The sequence below is a fragment of the Scyliorhinus torazame genome, chromosome 4 (genome assembly GCF_047496885.1).
Source record: "Scyliorhinus torazame isolate Kashiwa2021f chromosome 4, sScyTor2.1, whole genome shotgun sequence".
Taxonomy (NCBI): Eukaryota; Metazoa; Chordata; class Chondrichthyes; order Carcharhiniformes; family Scyliorhinidae; genus Scyliorhinus; species Scyliorhinus torazame.
Window position 1 is genome coordinate 281,633,516 of NC_092710.1, and position 14,769 is coordinate 281,648,284.

General features: G+C 47.4%; 1 protein-coding gene across 4 annotated transcripts in view; it reads right to left on the minus strand.

Moving 5' to 3' along the window:
- ascc3 (activating signal cointegrator 1 complex subunit 3) overlaps positions 1-14,769 on the minus strand; it is an 813,859-nt gene that overhangs the window by 771,608 nt on the left and 27,482 nt on the right. For all 4 annotated transcript variants that reach the window (XM_072499844.1, XM_072499840.1, XM_072499842.1 and 1 more), the window contains exon 4: positions 1,467-2,050. In XM_072499844.1, the coding sequence (XP_072355945.1) occupies positions 1,467-2,050 (584 nt within the window). The remainder of the gene's footprint in view (positions 1-1,466; positions 2,051-14,769) is intronic.

Here is a 14,769-nt window from a genome sequence, read left to right on the forward strand (position 1 = left end):
GCACCCCACTGACCACCCACTGTGGCCCCTGGTTCACCATATGGGTGCCACCATCCCGCCCCCACAACCCCCATCCCTCACCCAGCAGCCACCTGCCAGCAGCCCACAGAGGCTCCTATGGGGGCGGCGGTGCATACCCCTGACAAGGGTAGTGCCAGCTGACGGACCCCTTGCATCAGGGAAGGGCACCAGGGCCAGAGACCCCCCATGGTGCTGGCCACTGGCTGGGACAGGGGTGCAGGGATGGGGAAAGACATCACACAGCCTGTGGTGCAGGCCACCATGTAACCCGGTGGACTTGGTTACGCACTGTGCTAACATGTCGGTCTTTCATCCCCTGCAGACAATGGATATTGGCATTCAACCAGCATTGGTGACATTCCTGCTAGTCGACGCAGCCCTGTGGGAGCCTTGCGGCTATTCAAGCTGGAGCTGCTCGAGGAAGAGTAGGAAGCTGCAGCAGCAGAGCGCGCCATAAAGTGACAGGTGGCAACTGCCCAGGATGGAGAGCAAACCATCCAACAGGTCGAGGAGGAGGACGTGCCAAGCAGGCCCCGCATGAGGCCTCGGGTGTACCGCACTGCCGGTCATTCCAGGACCTGCCGGACCGGGGGAGACTCCGGCTGAGCAGAGACAGTGCGACATATCTGCCAGGTGATGGTACACCTGGCACCGCGGAAGTATGAGTGAGGACACCCGCTCCTGGTGGCCATCAAGGTGACGGTCACCCTGAGCCTTTACGCGATGGGGTCCTTCCAGGCCCTGGGTCACTGTCCGTGTGGAGTATGCACATTCTCCCCATGTCTGCGTGGGTCTCACCCCACAACCCAAAAGGATGTGCAGGGTAGGTGAATTGGCCACGCTAAATTGTCCCTCAATTAAAAAGAACTTAAAGGTACTTAAATTGTTTTTAAAACTGAATAATAATCTTTATTATTGTAGGCTTACATTCACACTGCAATGAAGTTACTGTGAAAATTCCCTCGCCACCACACTCCAGTGCCTGATCGGATACACTGAGGGGGAATTCAGAATTTCAATTCACCTGACAGCACATTTTCGGGATTTGTGGGAGGAAACCGGAGGAAACCCACGCAGACACGGGGAGAACGTGCAGGCTCTGCACAGACTGTGACCCAAGCGGGAATCAACCCCGGGACCCTGGAGCTGCTAGATCATAAAAAGCAATGGTCCTAATACTGACCCCAGGAAACCCCATTATTTACCTTCCTCCAGTGGAAAGACAATTGCTCACTCACTGATTTCTATCACTTGACCAACTTTTGCCAAAACGCCACTCTCCCTTTTATTCCATGGGCTTTGACTTTGCTAACAAGCCTGTTGTGTGGCACTTTATCAAACACCTTTGAAAGTCCTCATCAATACTTGCATTTTTTCAAGCTACAACTCTACATGCGGGGAAAAGTTATACAGCTTGCACTCTTGCAGCCTTTCAGTTGACTTACCTCATTTTGAAGTTCATCATCACTTTTATTAGATGCCAGCATCTCCAACAATGTTCCACACAGGTCATCTGTCGTTGGTCTATCTGATGACTCTTGTAAGATTCCAATAATGTAGCGATCAACTTCTTGCCTTAAAAATGAACCATCCACTTTGTTTGAACATTTCAGATCTGGATTGTCAATTGATCCATTTTTAAAATCTCCTTGATGATTATTGAAATACTTATCATAATCTAGACTGAAATCTTTTTGGTTGTATGACTCCCAATTCAAGGGCAATTCCCCTGAAGGTTCCAAAGCAAATGAATCAAATGAAAAATTTATGTTTTTACCAAAGTGTACTCGGGAAATTTGGCTTGCAGACTCATCTGCACAAACTAGTTTCTGTAGTTCTTCGTCACTAAAAGTCGAGGCAATCCTATACACTGCATTACAGGCAGCAGTAGCAGCTGAAGGGGGGAATGGTCCAAACATTTGTTTAACGGCTTTTGTTTCTTCATGTCCAACGTGGTCCTTATCGTGAAAAATTTTGAAGAGAAAAACAGCAGCACTTTCAACAGTCTCCTGTTCTTGTTCAATTCCAACTGTGAAGAAAAATCAGATTCTTATTAAACCATTGAAATTTCAACTACTATACTGACAAGATAGCCACTAAGTATACAATTTTACTACAAATTAACTAAAATTTGACAAACTTTCTCCAAATTAGAAAAGATATTTAGAAAACAGTAGATATTTAGAAAACGGTAGCACAAGTGGATAGCACTGTGGCTTCACAGCACCAGGGTCTCAGGTTCGATTCCCCGCTGGGTCACTGTCTGTGCAGAGTCTGCACTTTCTCCCCGTGTCTGCGTCGGTTTTCCCCGGGTGCTCCGGTTTCCTCCCACAGTCCAAAGACGTGCAGGTTAGGTGGATTGGCCATGATAAATTGCCCTTGGAGTGACCAAAAAGGTTAGGAGGGGTTATTGAGTTACGGGGATAGGGTGGAAGTGAGGGCTTAAGTGGGTCGGTGCAGACTCAATGGGCCGAATGGCCACCTTCTGCACTGTATGTTCTATGTATGTTAAACATTTGATGCGATTATCTGAAAATCTGATTCGAGATATGTCTACAAGACGAACTTGTCATGGGAGCAGAGCCCCATCAAGACCGTTCGGCCCATCAAGTTTGCCCTACCATTCAATCAGACCATGGCTGACCTGAAATGATAATCCTCAACTCTACTTTCTTGCCTTACCTCCATAGCCCTTGATTTCTTTCCTGATTAAAAGTCTGTCTATCGAGCAGCACTGTGGCACAGTGGTTAGCACAGATGCCTCACGGCGCCGAGGTCCCAGGTTCGATGCCAGCTCTGCGTCACTGACCCTGTGGAGTTTGCACATTCTCCCCATGTTTGCGGGATTTTGTCCCCACAACCTAAAAATGCGCAGGGTAGGTGAATTGGCCATGCTAAATTGTCCCTTAATTGGAAAAAATTAATTGGGTACTTTAAATTTATGAACAAAAAATGTCCGTCTATCGCAGTCTTGAACAGCCTAATGATCCAGCCTTCACAGCCTTCTGCAGTAAAGAATTCCACAGATGTCCTCTAGTCCCAGACGACAACATCTCAGCATCTACCCTGTCAAGCCCCCGCAGAATCATACGTTTTTCAATAAGTTTCACCTATCATTCTTCTAAACTCCAGTCAGTACAGTCCCAACCTACTCAACCTCTTCTCATGAGAAAATCCCTCTATACCAAGGGTCAACCTAGTGGACCTTCTCTGACTGTCTCCAATGCCAGTATATCTTTCCTTAGATAAAAGAACCAAAACGGTTCACAGTATTCCAGGTGTGGTGTGGTTTATTTCGTACATTGTATAGTTTTAGCAAAACTTCCCTACTTTTATACTCCATTTTCTTTCAAATGAAGTTCAACATTACATTTCCTTTCCCTATTACCTGCTGAACTTGCACGCTTGCTTTTTGTGATTTATGCACGGGCATAGATGGGCAGCACGGCAGCACAGTGGTTAGCTCATTAGCTTCACAGCTCCAGGGTCGATTCCCGGCTTGGATCACTGTATGTGTGGATGTTGTGTCTGCACGTTCTCCCCGTGTGTGCGTGGGTTTCCTCTGGGTGCTCCGGTTTCCTCCCACAGTCCAAAGATGTGCAGGTTAGGTGGATTGGCCATGATAAATTGCCCTTGGTGTCCAAAAAGGTTAGGTGGGGTTACTGGGTTACAGGGATAGGGGGAGGCGTGAGCTTGGGTAGAGTGCTCTTTCCAAGAGCCAGTGCAGATTTGATGGGCCGTATGGCCTCCTTCTGCACTGTAAATTCTATGCACAAGGGCCTCCAAATCCCTCTTGAGCTGCAGCTTTCTGCAGTCTTTCTCCATTCAAATAATATTCAGCTCCTTTATTGTTCCAACGACAGTACATAGCTTTACCTCTTCCTACATTATTTTCCATCTGCCAAGTCTTTGCCCACTCACTTAATCTATCTGTAGCCCTCTGTACCATTCTCACCACTTCCCACCTATCTTTGTGTCATTCGCAAACTTGGCAAAAGTACATTAATTTCCCTTCTCCAAGTCATTTATATATTGTAAATAATTGTGGCTCCAGCACTGATCCCTATGGCACTCTATACTGCAGGACATTGCATTAATGGGGCAGCACGGTTACACAGTGGTTAGCACTGTTGCTTCACAGCACCAGGGACCCAGGTTCCCGGCTGTGCGGAATGTGCACTTTCTCCCAGTGTCTGCGTGGGTTTCCTCCGGGTGCTCCGGTTTCCTCTCACAAGTCCCGAAAGACGTGCCTGGAAGGTGAATTGGACATTCTGAATTCTCCCTCAGTGTACCCGAACAGGTGCCGAGTGTGGCGATTAGGGGCTTTTCACAGTAACTTCATTGCAGTGTTAATGTAAGACTACTTGTGACAATAATAAAGATTAGATTATTAATAACTCATTAGTCCTCACATACTGTAAATCCCTAAACAGTGAGTAATTTTTTTTAATTGCCATTGAAAAATTATATGATATAGTCAAGAATAGATTTTCCAGTTATGCCCATACAAGCAAGAGTTCCAAGATCTTCCAATTTTATTTTCAGTTCCAGTAAGTTGCACATCAGTTGATAAAAAATGCACCTGGATACTTCAAGCTTTGGGTAAATCACAAATCCAGACATTTCACAACTATATACACACACAAGTTTTGAAAAATGTTTTTTGAATTTATAATGTTGACATCTGCAATTTGGGGTGAAAGGATCTGCACATGAAAATTAGGCATTAATTAAACCTATAAACAGTAGCTTTAAGCATGCATAAAATTGCAAATGTGATTCAACATCACATTTCTGGTCCAGGCAAAAAGTATTCAATTTAAAATGTATAAAAGATCATGACTAGTTGTCGGCAAAGTCCAAATGAGAATCAATGTCAACTGTATCTTACTATTATAAGTCCTGGTCATTTTAGTGCCTATTTAAGAAATGATTGCTTGCTGTTGCAGAGCAACTAAACTTTACAGTGAAAATATAATTTTATTGAGTATTTATTTAATATGTGTCAAATATCCAATAGTATCCAAAAAAGGTGAGGAGGGGTTATTGGGTTATGGGGATAGGGTGGAAGTGAGGGCTTAAATGGGTTGGTGCAGACTCGATGGGCCGAATAGCCTCCTTCTGCCCTGTATGTTCTATGTTCGGGCAGCACGGTAGCACAAGTGGATAGCACTGTGGCTTCACAGCGCCAGGGTCCCAGGTTCGATTCCCCACTGGGTCACTGTCTGTGTGGAGTCTGCACATTCTCTGTGTCTGCATGGGTTTCCTCCGGGTGCTCCGGTTTCCTCCCACAGTCCAAAGACGTGCATGTTAGTTGGAATGGCGATGCTAAATTGCCCTTAGTGTCCAAAAAAGGTTAGGAGGGGTTATTGGGTTACGGGGATAGGATGGAAGTGAGGGCTTAAGTGGGTCGGTGCAGACTCAATGGGCCGAATGGCCTCCTTCTGCACTGTATGTTCTATGTTAATTATGAACGCTGCATTTTTTTCTGCACTGACCTAACATGAGATTAAACACACTGAATACTCAATACCATTTTTTCCCATTTAACATGCACTAGATTTAATGCTCATTTTATGTCGGATTTTCTGGACTTACCAATATAAAGTAGAATACATTACAAGTGAAGAAGAATACACTATCCACAATGCATTAATCCTCCCAAAGTCACGGGCAGTACTTGCAACGTATTCAAAATTGCTATGACGTTACAAGGAAGAGTTGTACTAAGTAATGAGAAAAACTAGTTCAGATGAAGAGCCTTGCGGTACATGGAAGATCTGATAATTATGTCATGGTCAAAGAGGACAAAAGAAAAGACAATCTTAAGCAACAGACTGCACTACTTCATCCTTCAGAGGAGCTAAAATTTCTTTCTTACTCATTTCTATAAACATTCCAAACAAAAGACTACATCAGGATTAATCCGCTTCCCAATAGCTAAAGCTCAAATCTGTACTTGCTTTTGCCATTAAACTAGTTTGCATTATAACATAAGCTGCAGCAAATCAACATCAAAGCTCTCAAAATTGTTAATAACCCAAAATGTGTTGAGGCCTACTTTGCAATATCAGAATAAATTTTCATAATGCACAGTTCAGCACAGAGGGCACACTGAATATTCTTTCTACAACAAACCATTTTCATCAACGCTAAACCAGAAATAACACAAGTCATGTTTGTATTTTTGATAATGTAGAACAAGAGAGCAAGTTTGATGTTTTAGTACATTTCCAGTTTAAACATAATAACCACTTTCAAAGACTGCAGCAGCCCCAAACAAAAAGTTGTCTGAAATTTAATGAAGGTTGATGTAATTCAAAGCAACACCATTTCATTTTTCCTGTTCAACATGTAAATGTTGAAGTCAGCAATATTTTCCCTCACCAATGTGCCTCATGAGCAGAGATAATGGGGAAGGGAACAAAACTACCAATTAACCACAAGGGTGCTACACAATGTTAGAACTACACTTAACTATACTTAAAATTATCAAATCAAAAGTAAAATGAAAGCATCATGCCAACATACAAAAATTGAGCCAAAATAATTTTTTTTAAATTGTAATTTAAACGATACCGTACATCTTTACTAAATGACAACTGAACAGATTCACTGACAGTGACAAAACATAATTTGCATTTGTGTGTGTCAATCCTCTACTAAACAATTCATAAAGGTATGCAAAAATGCAAGGAAAATATATATTACATTCCATGATACTGCTCTCAGAATGTGGCAAAAAATAGTTATTTTGCTAATTTTATGTCATTAGTGAGCCCAACATTAATATTGGGGAAGAGACATTGTTATTCAAATGATTATGTGTGAGCAAGTCACTGAAAGAAACCCATGTTAGTCGGGGCTTACTTCTGAAGGTGCATGGTGAATGCTCAAATTAATAACTGCGCACAATCTATTACTGTCAACTTGGTCATATAATTAATAACTACATTTTTATTTAATTCTCCAGAACACAATCCTAAATTGCAACAAATTTACAAGCCAATTATCTTGTGTATATTTGTACAAACTTTCCACTATTTACTTTAAATAAGTGATAAGATACAAGTAGTTTTACTGGCTTTAACTTTATCGTATTAATAATCTGCCATTGTAAAGGAAAAAGGTTTGCTCAGATTTAAGGACAATTCTTTCCCCTGCCCCAAACCTTTTCAACTTCTACTCAGTCTGGAACCTAATTATATTTTGAACACTACAAATGACTAAGTATTAAAATGTCAGACTTGGCTCAGTGACAATTTGAGCATATAATCTAGGGTGCCATTTCAGTGCATTGCTGATAGAATGTTGCACTTGGAATGAAATATTAATTGGAGGTGCCATGTGCCTTCTCAGGTGAACATGGTACTACTTGAAAAAGAGCACACAGCTCTCTCAATATCTTGGCCAGTATTCATCATCAATTATTCATCATCAATTAAAACAGTTATCTGGTGAGTTTCAATGATGAAGCTGTTCCTCAAATTAAATTCTGTACATTGCCTCTTCAGCTCGTACCCTCTGTCCCATATTCTGGCTTGCTAAATCTAATCAATTCCTGTGATCCTATGATCTAAAATCAACTTTGTTGCTCTTACTGTATTAGTAACACTCTACAGACATAATTAATTCAGCTGACACAAGATGTCACATATGGTGCCAGTGATTCTTAGTGCATGGCATCACTGAATCATTTTCTATCAATCTACTTCTAAATCCATTTCATTTGCAACTTCTATCTTATAACGCAACACGTCCAGTATTCAATCGACTATGTACATCAATATTTATCCCCCAACCTCCTGCTGACTTCCAAACAATGTAACCTTTAAATCACATTTGCTATTTTTAATTATATAAAATTTATCCCCTTATATTTCTCAATATTGAATCTCCATAATCTTGAGATTGGAACACAAATTTGATAAAAACATACCCAAGATGAGCGATACAAGTCTATAATTTATACAACCATCATATGCAATGGTTTATCATTGTCATATAAGGCTTGGAGGTGAAATTTCTGATGATTTATATTTTGTGACCTTGAGGTGCAAGCTCAAATCTAACTGGAGCAGGAAAGACATGCAAGAAGTGCTAAACATGTACGTGACCAGCTTTGCATTTAGCACCATAAAGCCTCGCTCTACACCTCGGAGGCCTCCAGGGTTATCTTCCGTTCCAGAGTCTGCTCTGTGGAGCAGGACGAAAAGTGCTCACGCTTCTTCTTCCAAAAGGTGCACAGAGAGACCTCTGTGATCAGCAGCCCGAAGGAAGAAGATGGCTCTGTAAAGTCATCGCAGTCTGACATCCTAATGATCAGCAAATCCTTTTATGCCGGACTGTAGCCATCAGATAGCACTGTTTCCCAGACCTTCCTGTTGTCTATCAAGGAGGTCTTAGGCGACAGCGAGCGGGAAAATCTGGACAAACCACTAACTCTGGGTGAGCTGACAAAGGCCGTCAAGTCCTTTGAGACGAGTAAAACTCCCGGAAGCAACGGCTACCGGCTGAGTTGTTTTCGGCTCTGTGGGACTGGATTGGCCCAGACCTGCTGGAAGTGTACGAGAGTATGCTTCTGGACGGCAGCATGTCAGAATCCATGAGGAAAGGCATCATCACCCGCATCTACAAGCAGAAGGGGGATAGGGAAGAAATTCGAAATTGGTGACCCATTTCACTATTGAATGTGGATTATAAAATTCTAGCCAAGGTCATCGCCAATCGGGTCAAGTCTGCTCTGGAGTGCACCTGGAGCAGCCTCGCGGTGCTGTTTGATGTTTACATCTTGTTTGATCTTTCCCATCTTAGTGAGACTGCATCAGTGGGTCGGAGTGGGGGATGGTGTGCTGGGAGGGGGAGATGAGGTCGGGGAAACAATGGGAGTGAGACAAGTGGGCGTCGGAGGGATGAGTCACCGGGCTAGCAGATTGGCTAATCAAGGTGTGGGTGGGGGGGAAGAATACAGCCAGTGGATGGCAGGGGTGGGGTTATCGGGGATGTTGCTGAGGGGGGGGGGGGGGGGGGGGGGGGGTTATTTTGCTGACGTGGGTGGGGATCTGAAGTAGGTAATGGAAAGGAGGTCGGTGGTGGAGGCGGCCAAGAGGCGAGCCAGGAATGGCACGGCGCATGGGCCGGGAGCGGGCCCAAGAAAGGTTATGGCTGACCGGCCGGGGGGGTTGTGCCCCCCCAACCAGGCTGATCACCTGAATGTCAGGGGACTAAATGGACCAGTTAAAAGGGCACGTGTGTTCGCGCATTTGCGGGTTCTGAAGGCGGACGTAATTATGTTGCAGGAGACACATCTGAAAGTGTTTGACCAGACTAGGCTAAGGAAGGGCTGGATCAGCCAGGTCTTCCACTCGGACTTGGATTCTAAGTCCGGGGGGGTAGCAATTATGATCAATAAGCGGGTTCAATTTGAGGCGGAGGGCGTAGTCGCAGACGGCGGGGGCAGATTCCTTATGGTAAGGGGCAAGCTGGAGCGAAGAAGAGTGGTGCTGGTGAACATATATGTGCCGAACTGGGACGACGTTGACTTTATCAAAAGAGTGCTGGGGAAGATCCCGGACCTAGACTCACGTAAGTTTATAATGGGGGTGATAATAAAGGACTTTAATATGGTCCTTGACCCGGGGCTGGACCGGGCATGTCCCAGAACGGGCAGATTCCCAGCAATGGCAAGGGAGCTGAAAGGGTTCATGGAGCAAATGGGGGCTGTGGACCCATGGAGAGCCAGACAGCCGACGGGAAGGGGCTACTCGTTTTATTCGCATGTTCATAAAGTATATTCTAGGATTGATTTTTTTTTATCTTGAGCAGGGACTGTGTAGGGGAGGTAAAGAATACGGAATACTCGGCAATCACTATCTCGGACCATGCCCCGCACTGGGTGGACCTGCAGGTCAGGGGGGCAAATTATCAACGCCCGCAATGGAGGTTAGACGTAGGACTGTTGAGAGACTTCAGAAGTGTATGCAAAATTACTTGCAGGTGAACGATACGGGGGAGGTTTCAGCAGCGACCCTGCGGGAGGCGCTGAAGGCAGTAGTGAGGGGGGAGCTGATATGAATTCGGGCTCACAGGGTCAGGGCGGACAGAGCAGAAATGGACAGATTGGGAAATTCACCGGATAGACGAGGAGCATGCGGGGTCCCCGGGGGAGAACCTACTCAGGGAGAGACGGAGATTTCAGGCGGAACTGGGGGTGCTATCCACGAATAGGGCCGTGGAACAACTTAGGATGGCGAGGGGAGTGGTGTATGAGCATGGGGAGAAGGCGAGCAGATTGCTAGAGCAGCAACTCAGGAAGAGGGAGGTGGCCAGGGAAAAAAGTAGAGTGGTTGATGGGAAGGGGAGCAGAGTGGAGGACCCGGCAGAACTGAATAAGGTATTTCGGGACTTCTATAGTAAAGCTGTACACTTCAGAACCCCCGGAAGAGCCGGGGGAGATGAAAAGGTTCCTGGATGGACTAACCTTCCCAAAAGTAGGCAGGGGACTAGTGGACGGGCTGGGGCCCCCAATTAGAGCAGAGGTGGTATAGGGGGGCCTAAAGGCCATGCAGTTGGGGAAAGCCCCGGGGCCGGATGGATACCCAGTAGAGTTTTACAAGAAGTTCTCGGAGCTAGTGGGACCGGTCCTGACAAGGGTTTTTAATGAGGCAAGGGACAGAGGGACCCTGCCACCGCCGATGTTGCAAGCCACCATCTTGCTGATATTGAAGTGGGCCAAGGACCCGGAATCCTGCGGGGTGATACAGGCCAATCTCCCTGATCAATGTGGATGCCAAGCTCCTGGCCAAGGTCCTGGCGATTAGAATGGAGGACTGCGTACCGGAAGTGATTGGGGACAATCAGACTGGGTTTGCGAAAGGCAGGCAGCCGACAGCTAACTTGAGAAGATTGCTTAATGTGATCATGATGCCCCCGACGGGCAAGGAGGTGGAGGTAGTGGTGGCAATGGACGCTGAGAAGGCCTTCGACTGAGTGGAGTGGGGCGATTTGTGGGAGGTGCTTGGACGGTTTGGGTTCAGGGAGGGACTGGTTAATTGGGTCAGACTATTGTACCAGGCCCCAAAAGCTAGCGTTAGGACGAACAGGATAATGTCAGATTATTTCAGACTACATCGCGGGACCAAACAGGGGTGCCCACTCTCCCCGTTGCTGTTCGCGCTGGCCATAGAGCCGTTGGCGATGGCGTTGAGAGCTGCGAAGGGGTGGAAGGGAATAACTAGGGGGGGGGGGGGGGGGGGGGGGTGGAACATAGGGTCTCTCTCCGTGCGGACGACCTGTTCCTGTACGTGTCTGACCCACTGGCCGGGATGGAAAATATACTGCAAACACTGAGGAAGTTCGGCCGGTTTTCAGGGTACAAATTAAATATGGCCAAGAGTGAGGTGTTTGTGGTGCAGGCAAGGGGCCAGGAGAATAGACTGAAGGAGCTGCCATTTAGGCTGATGGAGAAAGGTTTCCGGTACTTGGGGATACAGGTAGCACGAGACTGGGGCAGGTTGCATAAGTTAAATTTGACTAGGGTGGTGGAACAAATGAAGAGGGAGATGAGATGCACTCCCGCTGTCACTGGCGGGGAGCGTGCAGACTGTAAAGATGACAATCCTCCCTAGATTTCTGTTCATCTTCCAGTGCCTCCCGATCTTTATCCCACTGTCCTTCTTCAAAAGGACTGGCAAAATCATCAGGAGCTTTGTCTGGGCAGGAAAATCGCCGCGGGTGAAGAAGGCGATGCTTGAAAGGAGCCGCAGCGAGGGGGGACTGGCATTGCCGAGTCTGATCAACTACTACTGGGCGGCTAACATAGCCATGATGAGGAAGTGGATGGTGGGTACGGGGTCAATCTGGGAGCGAGTGGAGGCGGCTTCGTGCAGGGGCACCAGTTTGCCAGCCCTGGTCACGGCTCCCCTACCGCTGTCGCCGGCCAGGTACTTCACCAGTCCGGTAGTGGGGGCGACCCTGCAGATATGGGGCCAGTGGAGGTGTGTAGGGGGGATGGGTGTCCCATCCTTCCCACGCCTCCCGCCAATAGGGATCAAGGACAGAATAGTCTCTAGAGGAGAAGGAGGAGAGGTAGAGTCTCGGATATCTACAAGGTGCTCACGAAGGGGGAAGAGTCCCAGCAGGAGGAACTGAAACTCAAATGGGAGGAGGAGCTTGGTGGGGAGATGGAGGACGGGCTGTGGGCGGAAGCCCCGAGTAGGGTAAACTCAACCGCAACATGTGCCAGGCTCGGCCTGATTCAATTTAAGGTCGTTCACCGGGCCCACATGACGGTAGCTCGGATGAGCAAATTCTATGGGGTAGAGGACAAGTGCGCTAGATGCGCGGGAGGACCAGTGAACCACGTTCACATGTTTTGGGCATGTCCGAAGCTTAGGGGGTACTGGGAGGGATTTGCAGGGGTCATGTCCCGGGTGCTGAAAACAAGGGTGGTGATGAGTCCAGGGGTGGCAATTTTCGGGTTTCAGAAAACCCGGGGGTCCAGGGGGAGAAAGAGGCAGATGTTCTGGCCTTTGCTTTCCTGATAGCCCGGCGGCGAATACTGCTGGCATGGAGGGACTCAAAACTCCCGAAGACCGAACTATGGCTTTCGGACATGTCAAGTTTTCTGGGTTTGCAAAAATTAAGTTCGCCTGGAGGGTGGCAACCATTCATCGACTTCTTCGCGGGAGAGTGAATGTCAGCTGGGGGGGCACGGAGAGATAAGAGTAGAGTAGGAGGGATAAATAGGTGGGTAGTGTCTAGGGGAGAGGAGCGGGCATGTGCAGTATGGTTTGATTGAAGCATTGGTTTTATATTGATGTTTGCACATTTCTGTTATCTGTAGCTGTTTACAATGCCAAAAAATACCTTAATAAAATTGTTTGTTAAAAAAAGTCTGCTCTGGAGTCGGTGATCCACCCTGACCAGACCCGTGGTGTACCCGGCAGGAAAATCTCTGATAGCCTCGCGCTACTCAGGGATACGATCGCCTACGTGCAGGACAGGAGGATGGACACCTGCCTCATCAGCCTTGACCAGGAGAAGGCTTTTGACAGAATATCGCACACCTACATGATGGATGTGCTCTCCAAAATGGGGTTTGGGGAGGGAATTCGCAATTGGATCAAACTGCTCGACACAAACATCTATAGTGCAGTCTCAATCAATGGGTGGGAATCAGAAAAGTTTCCAGATCAAATCTGGAGTCAGGCAGGGCTGCCCTCTCTCCTCGGCCCTGTGTGTGCTGCATAGAACCTTTTGCCGAGTCCATCAGGAAGGATTCAGGTATAAGAGGAGTGACGATCCCAGGCAGCGGAGGCGTGCAAGTCAAGGCCTCCCTGTATATGGACGACATCACTGTCTTCTGCTCGGATCCCGCGTCTGTACGCAGGCTCTTGAACGCCTGCGACCAGTTTGAACTGGCCTCGGGAGCCAAGGTAAACCGCGGCAAGAGCGAGGCCATGTTCTTTGGGAACTGGGTCGACCGTCCTTTGTCCCCTTCACTGTCAGGTCAGATTATCTGAAGGTGCTGGGGATATGGTTACGAGTGGCTGGGGCGTGCACCAAAAACTGGGAGGAGCGCATAGCCAAGGTAAGACAGAAACTGGGCATGTGGGAGCAACGCTCCCTCTCCATTGAGGGCAAAGCCCTGGTCATCAGGTGAGGTTACTGTACGTAGCGCAGGTCTGGCCCATTACCCGACCCTACGCCGCAGCAGTCACCCGGGCCATCTTCAAATTCATCTGGAGATCCAAGATGGACCGTGTCCAAAGTGACACCATGTACAAACCTCTGGATAAGAGAGGGAGAAACGTACCCAACGTCTCCCTCATCCTGATGGCCACCTTTGTGTGCAGCTGCATCAAGCTGTGCGTGGACCCCCGGTATGCAAACACCAAGTATCACTACATACTGAGGTTCTACCTGTCCCCGGTGTTACGAAGGATGGGCCTGGCCTCATTGCTGCGGAACGCTCCAAGTAGTTGGACCGTGCCGTACCACCTGTCCCTCATGGAAAAATGTTTGAAGAAAACACCTTTGACCACAAGGCAATGAAGCAGTGGTCAGCAAGTAATGTCCTCGAGGCACTCAGGGAAAAGGAGACTGTGGAGGACGTTGGATGGTTCCCTGAGCAGACTTTCAGAGTCCTCTGGCAGAACGTCTCATCATCAGATCTTTCAAACAAGCACCAAGACCTAGCTTGGCTGGTGGTGAGAAGGGCCCTCCCCGTCAGATTCTTCATGTACACCCGAAGGCTCAGCGCCATTGCACGCTGCCCACGTGGCTGTGGGGGAAATGAGACAGTCACCCACCTCCTTGTGGAATGTGCCTTTGCAAAGAAGGTCTGGAGAGAGATGCAGTGGTATTTGTCAAGGTTCATCCCGAGCAGCTCTGTGACACAGGACTCTCTGCTCTACAGACTGTTTCCAAGGGGACATACCGAGACAAACATCAACTGCTGCTGGAAGGTCAATGCTCTTTGGTCTGCCCGAAACTTGCTGATCTTCCAGTGCAAAGAATTGTCCTCAACCGAGTGTTGCAGACTGACACATTCTAAGGTCCAGGACTACGTGCTGAGGGACGCACTCAAGCTTGGGGCAGCTGCCGCCAAGGCGCAATGGGGAAAGACCACGGTATAAGGTCTTACCAGCAAATGTACACCGAGGGGTGGGTAACGGTGTAAAACCCCTCGGTCTGGGTCACTAACACTCCAATGTATAAAAGAAGCATGACGATGTAAATATTTAA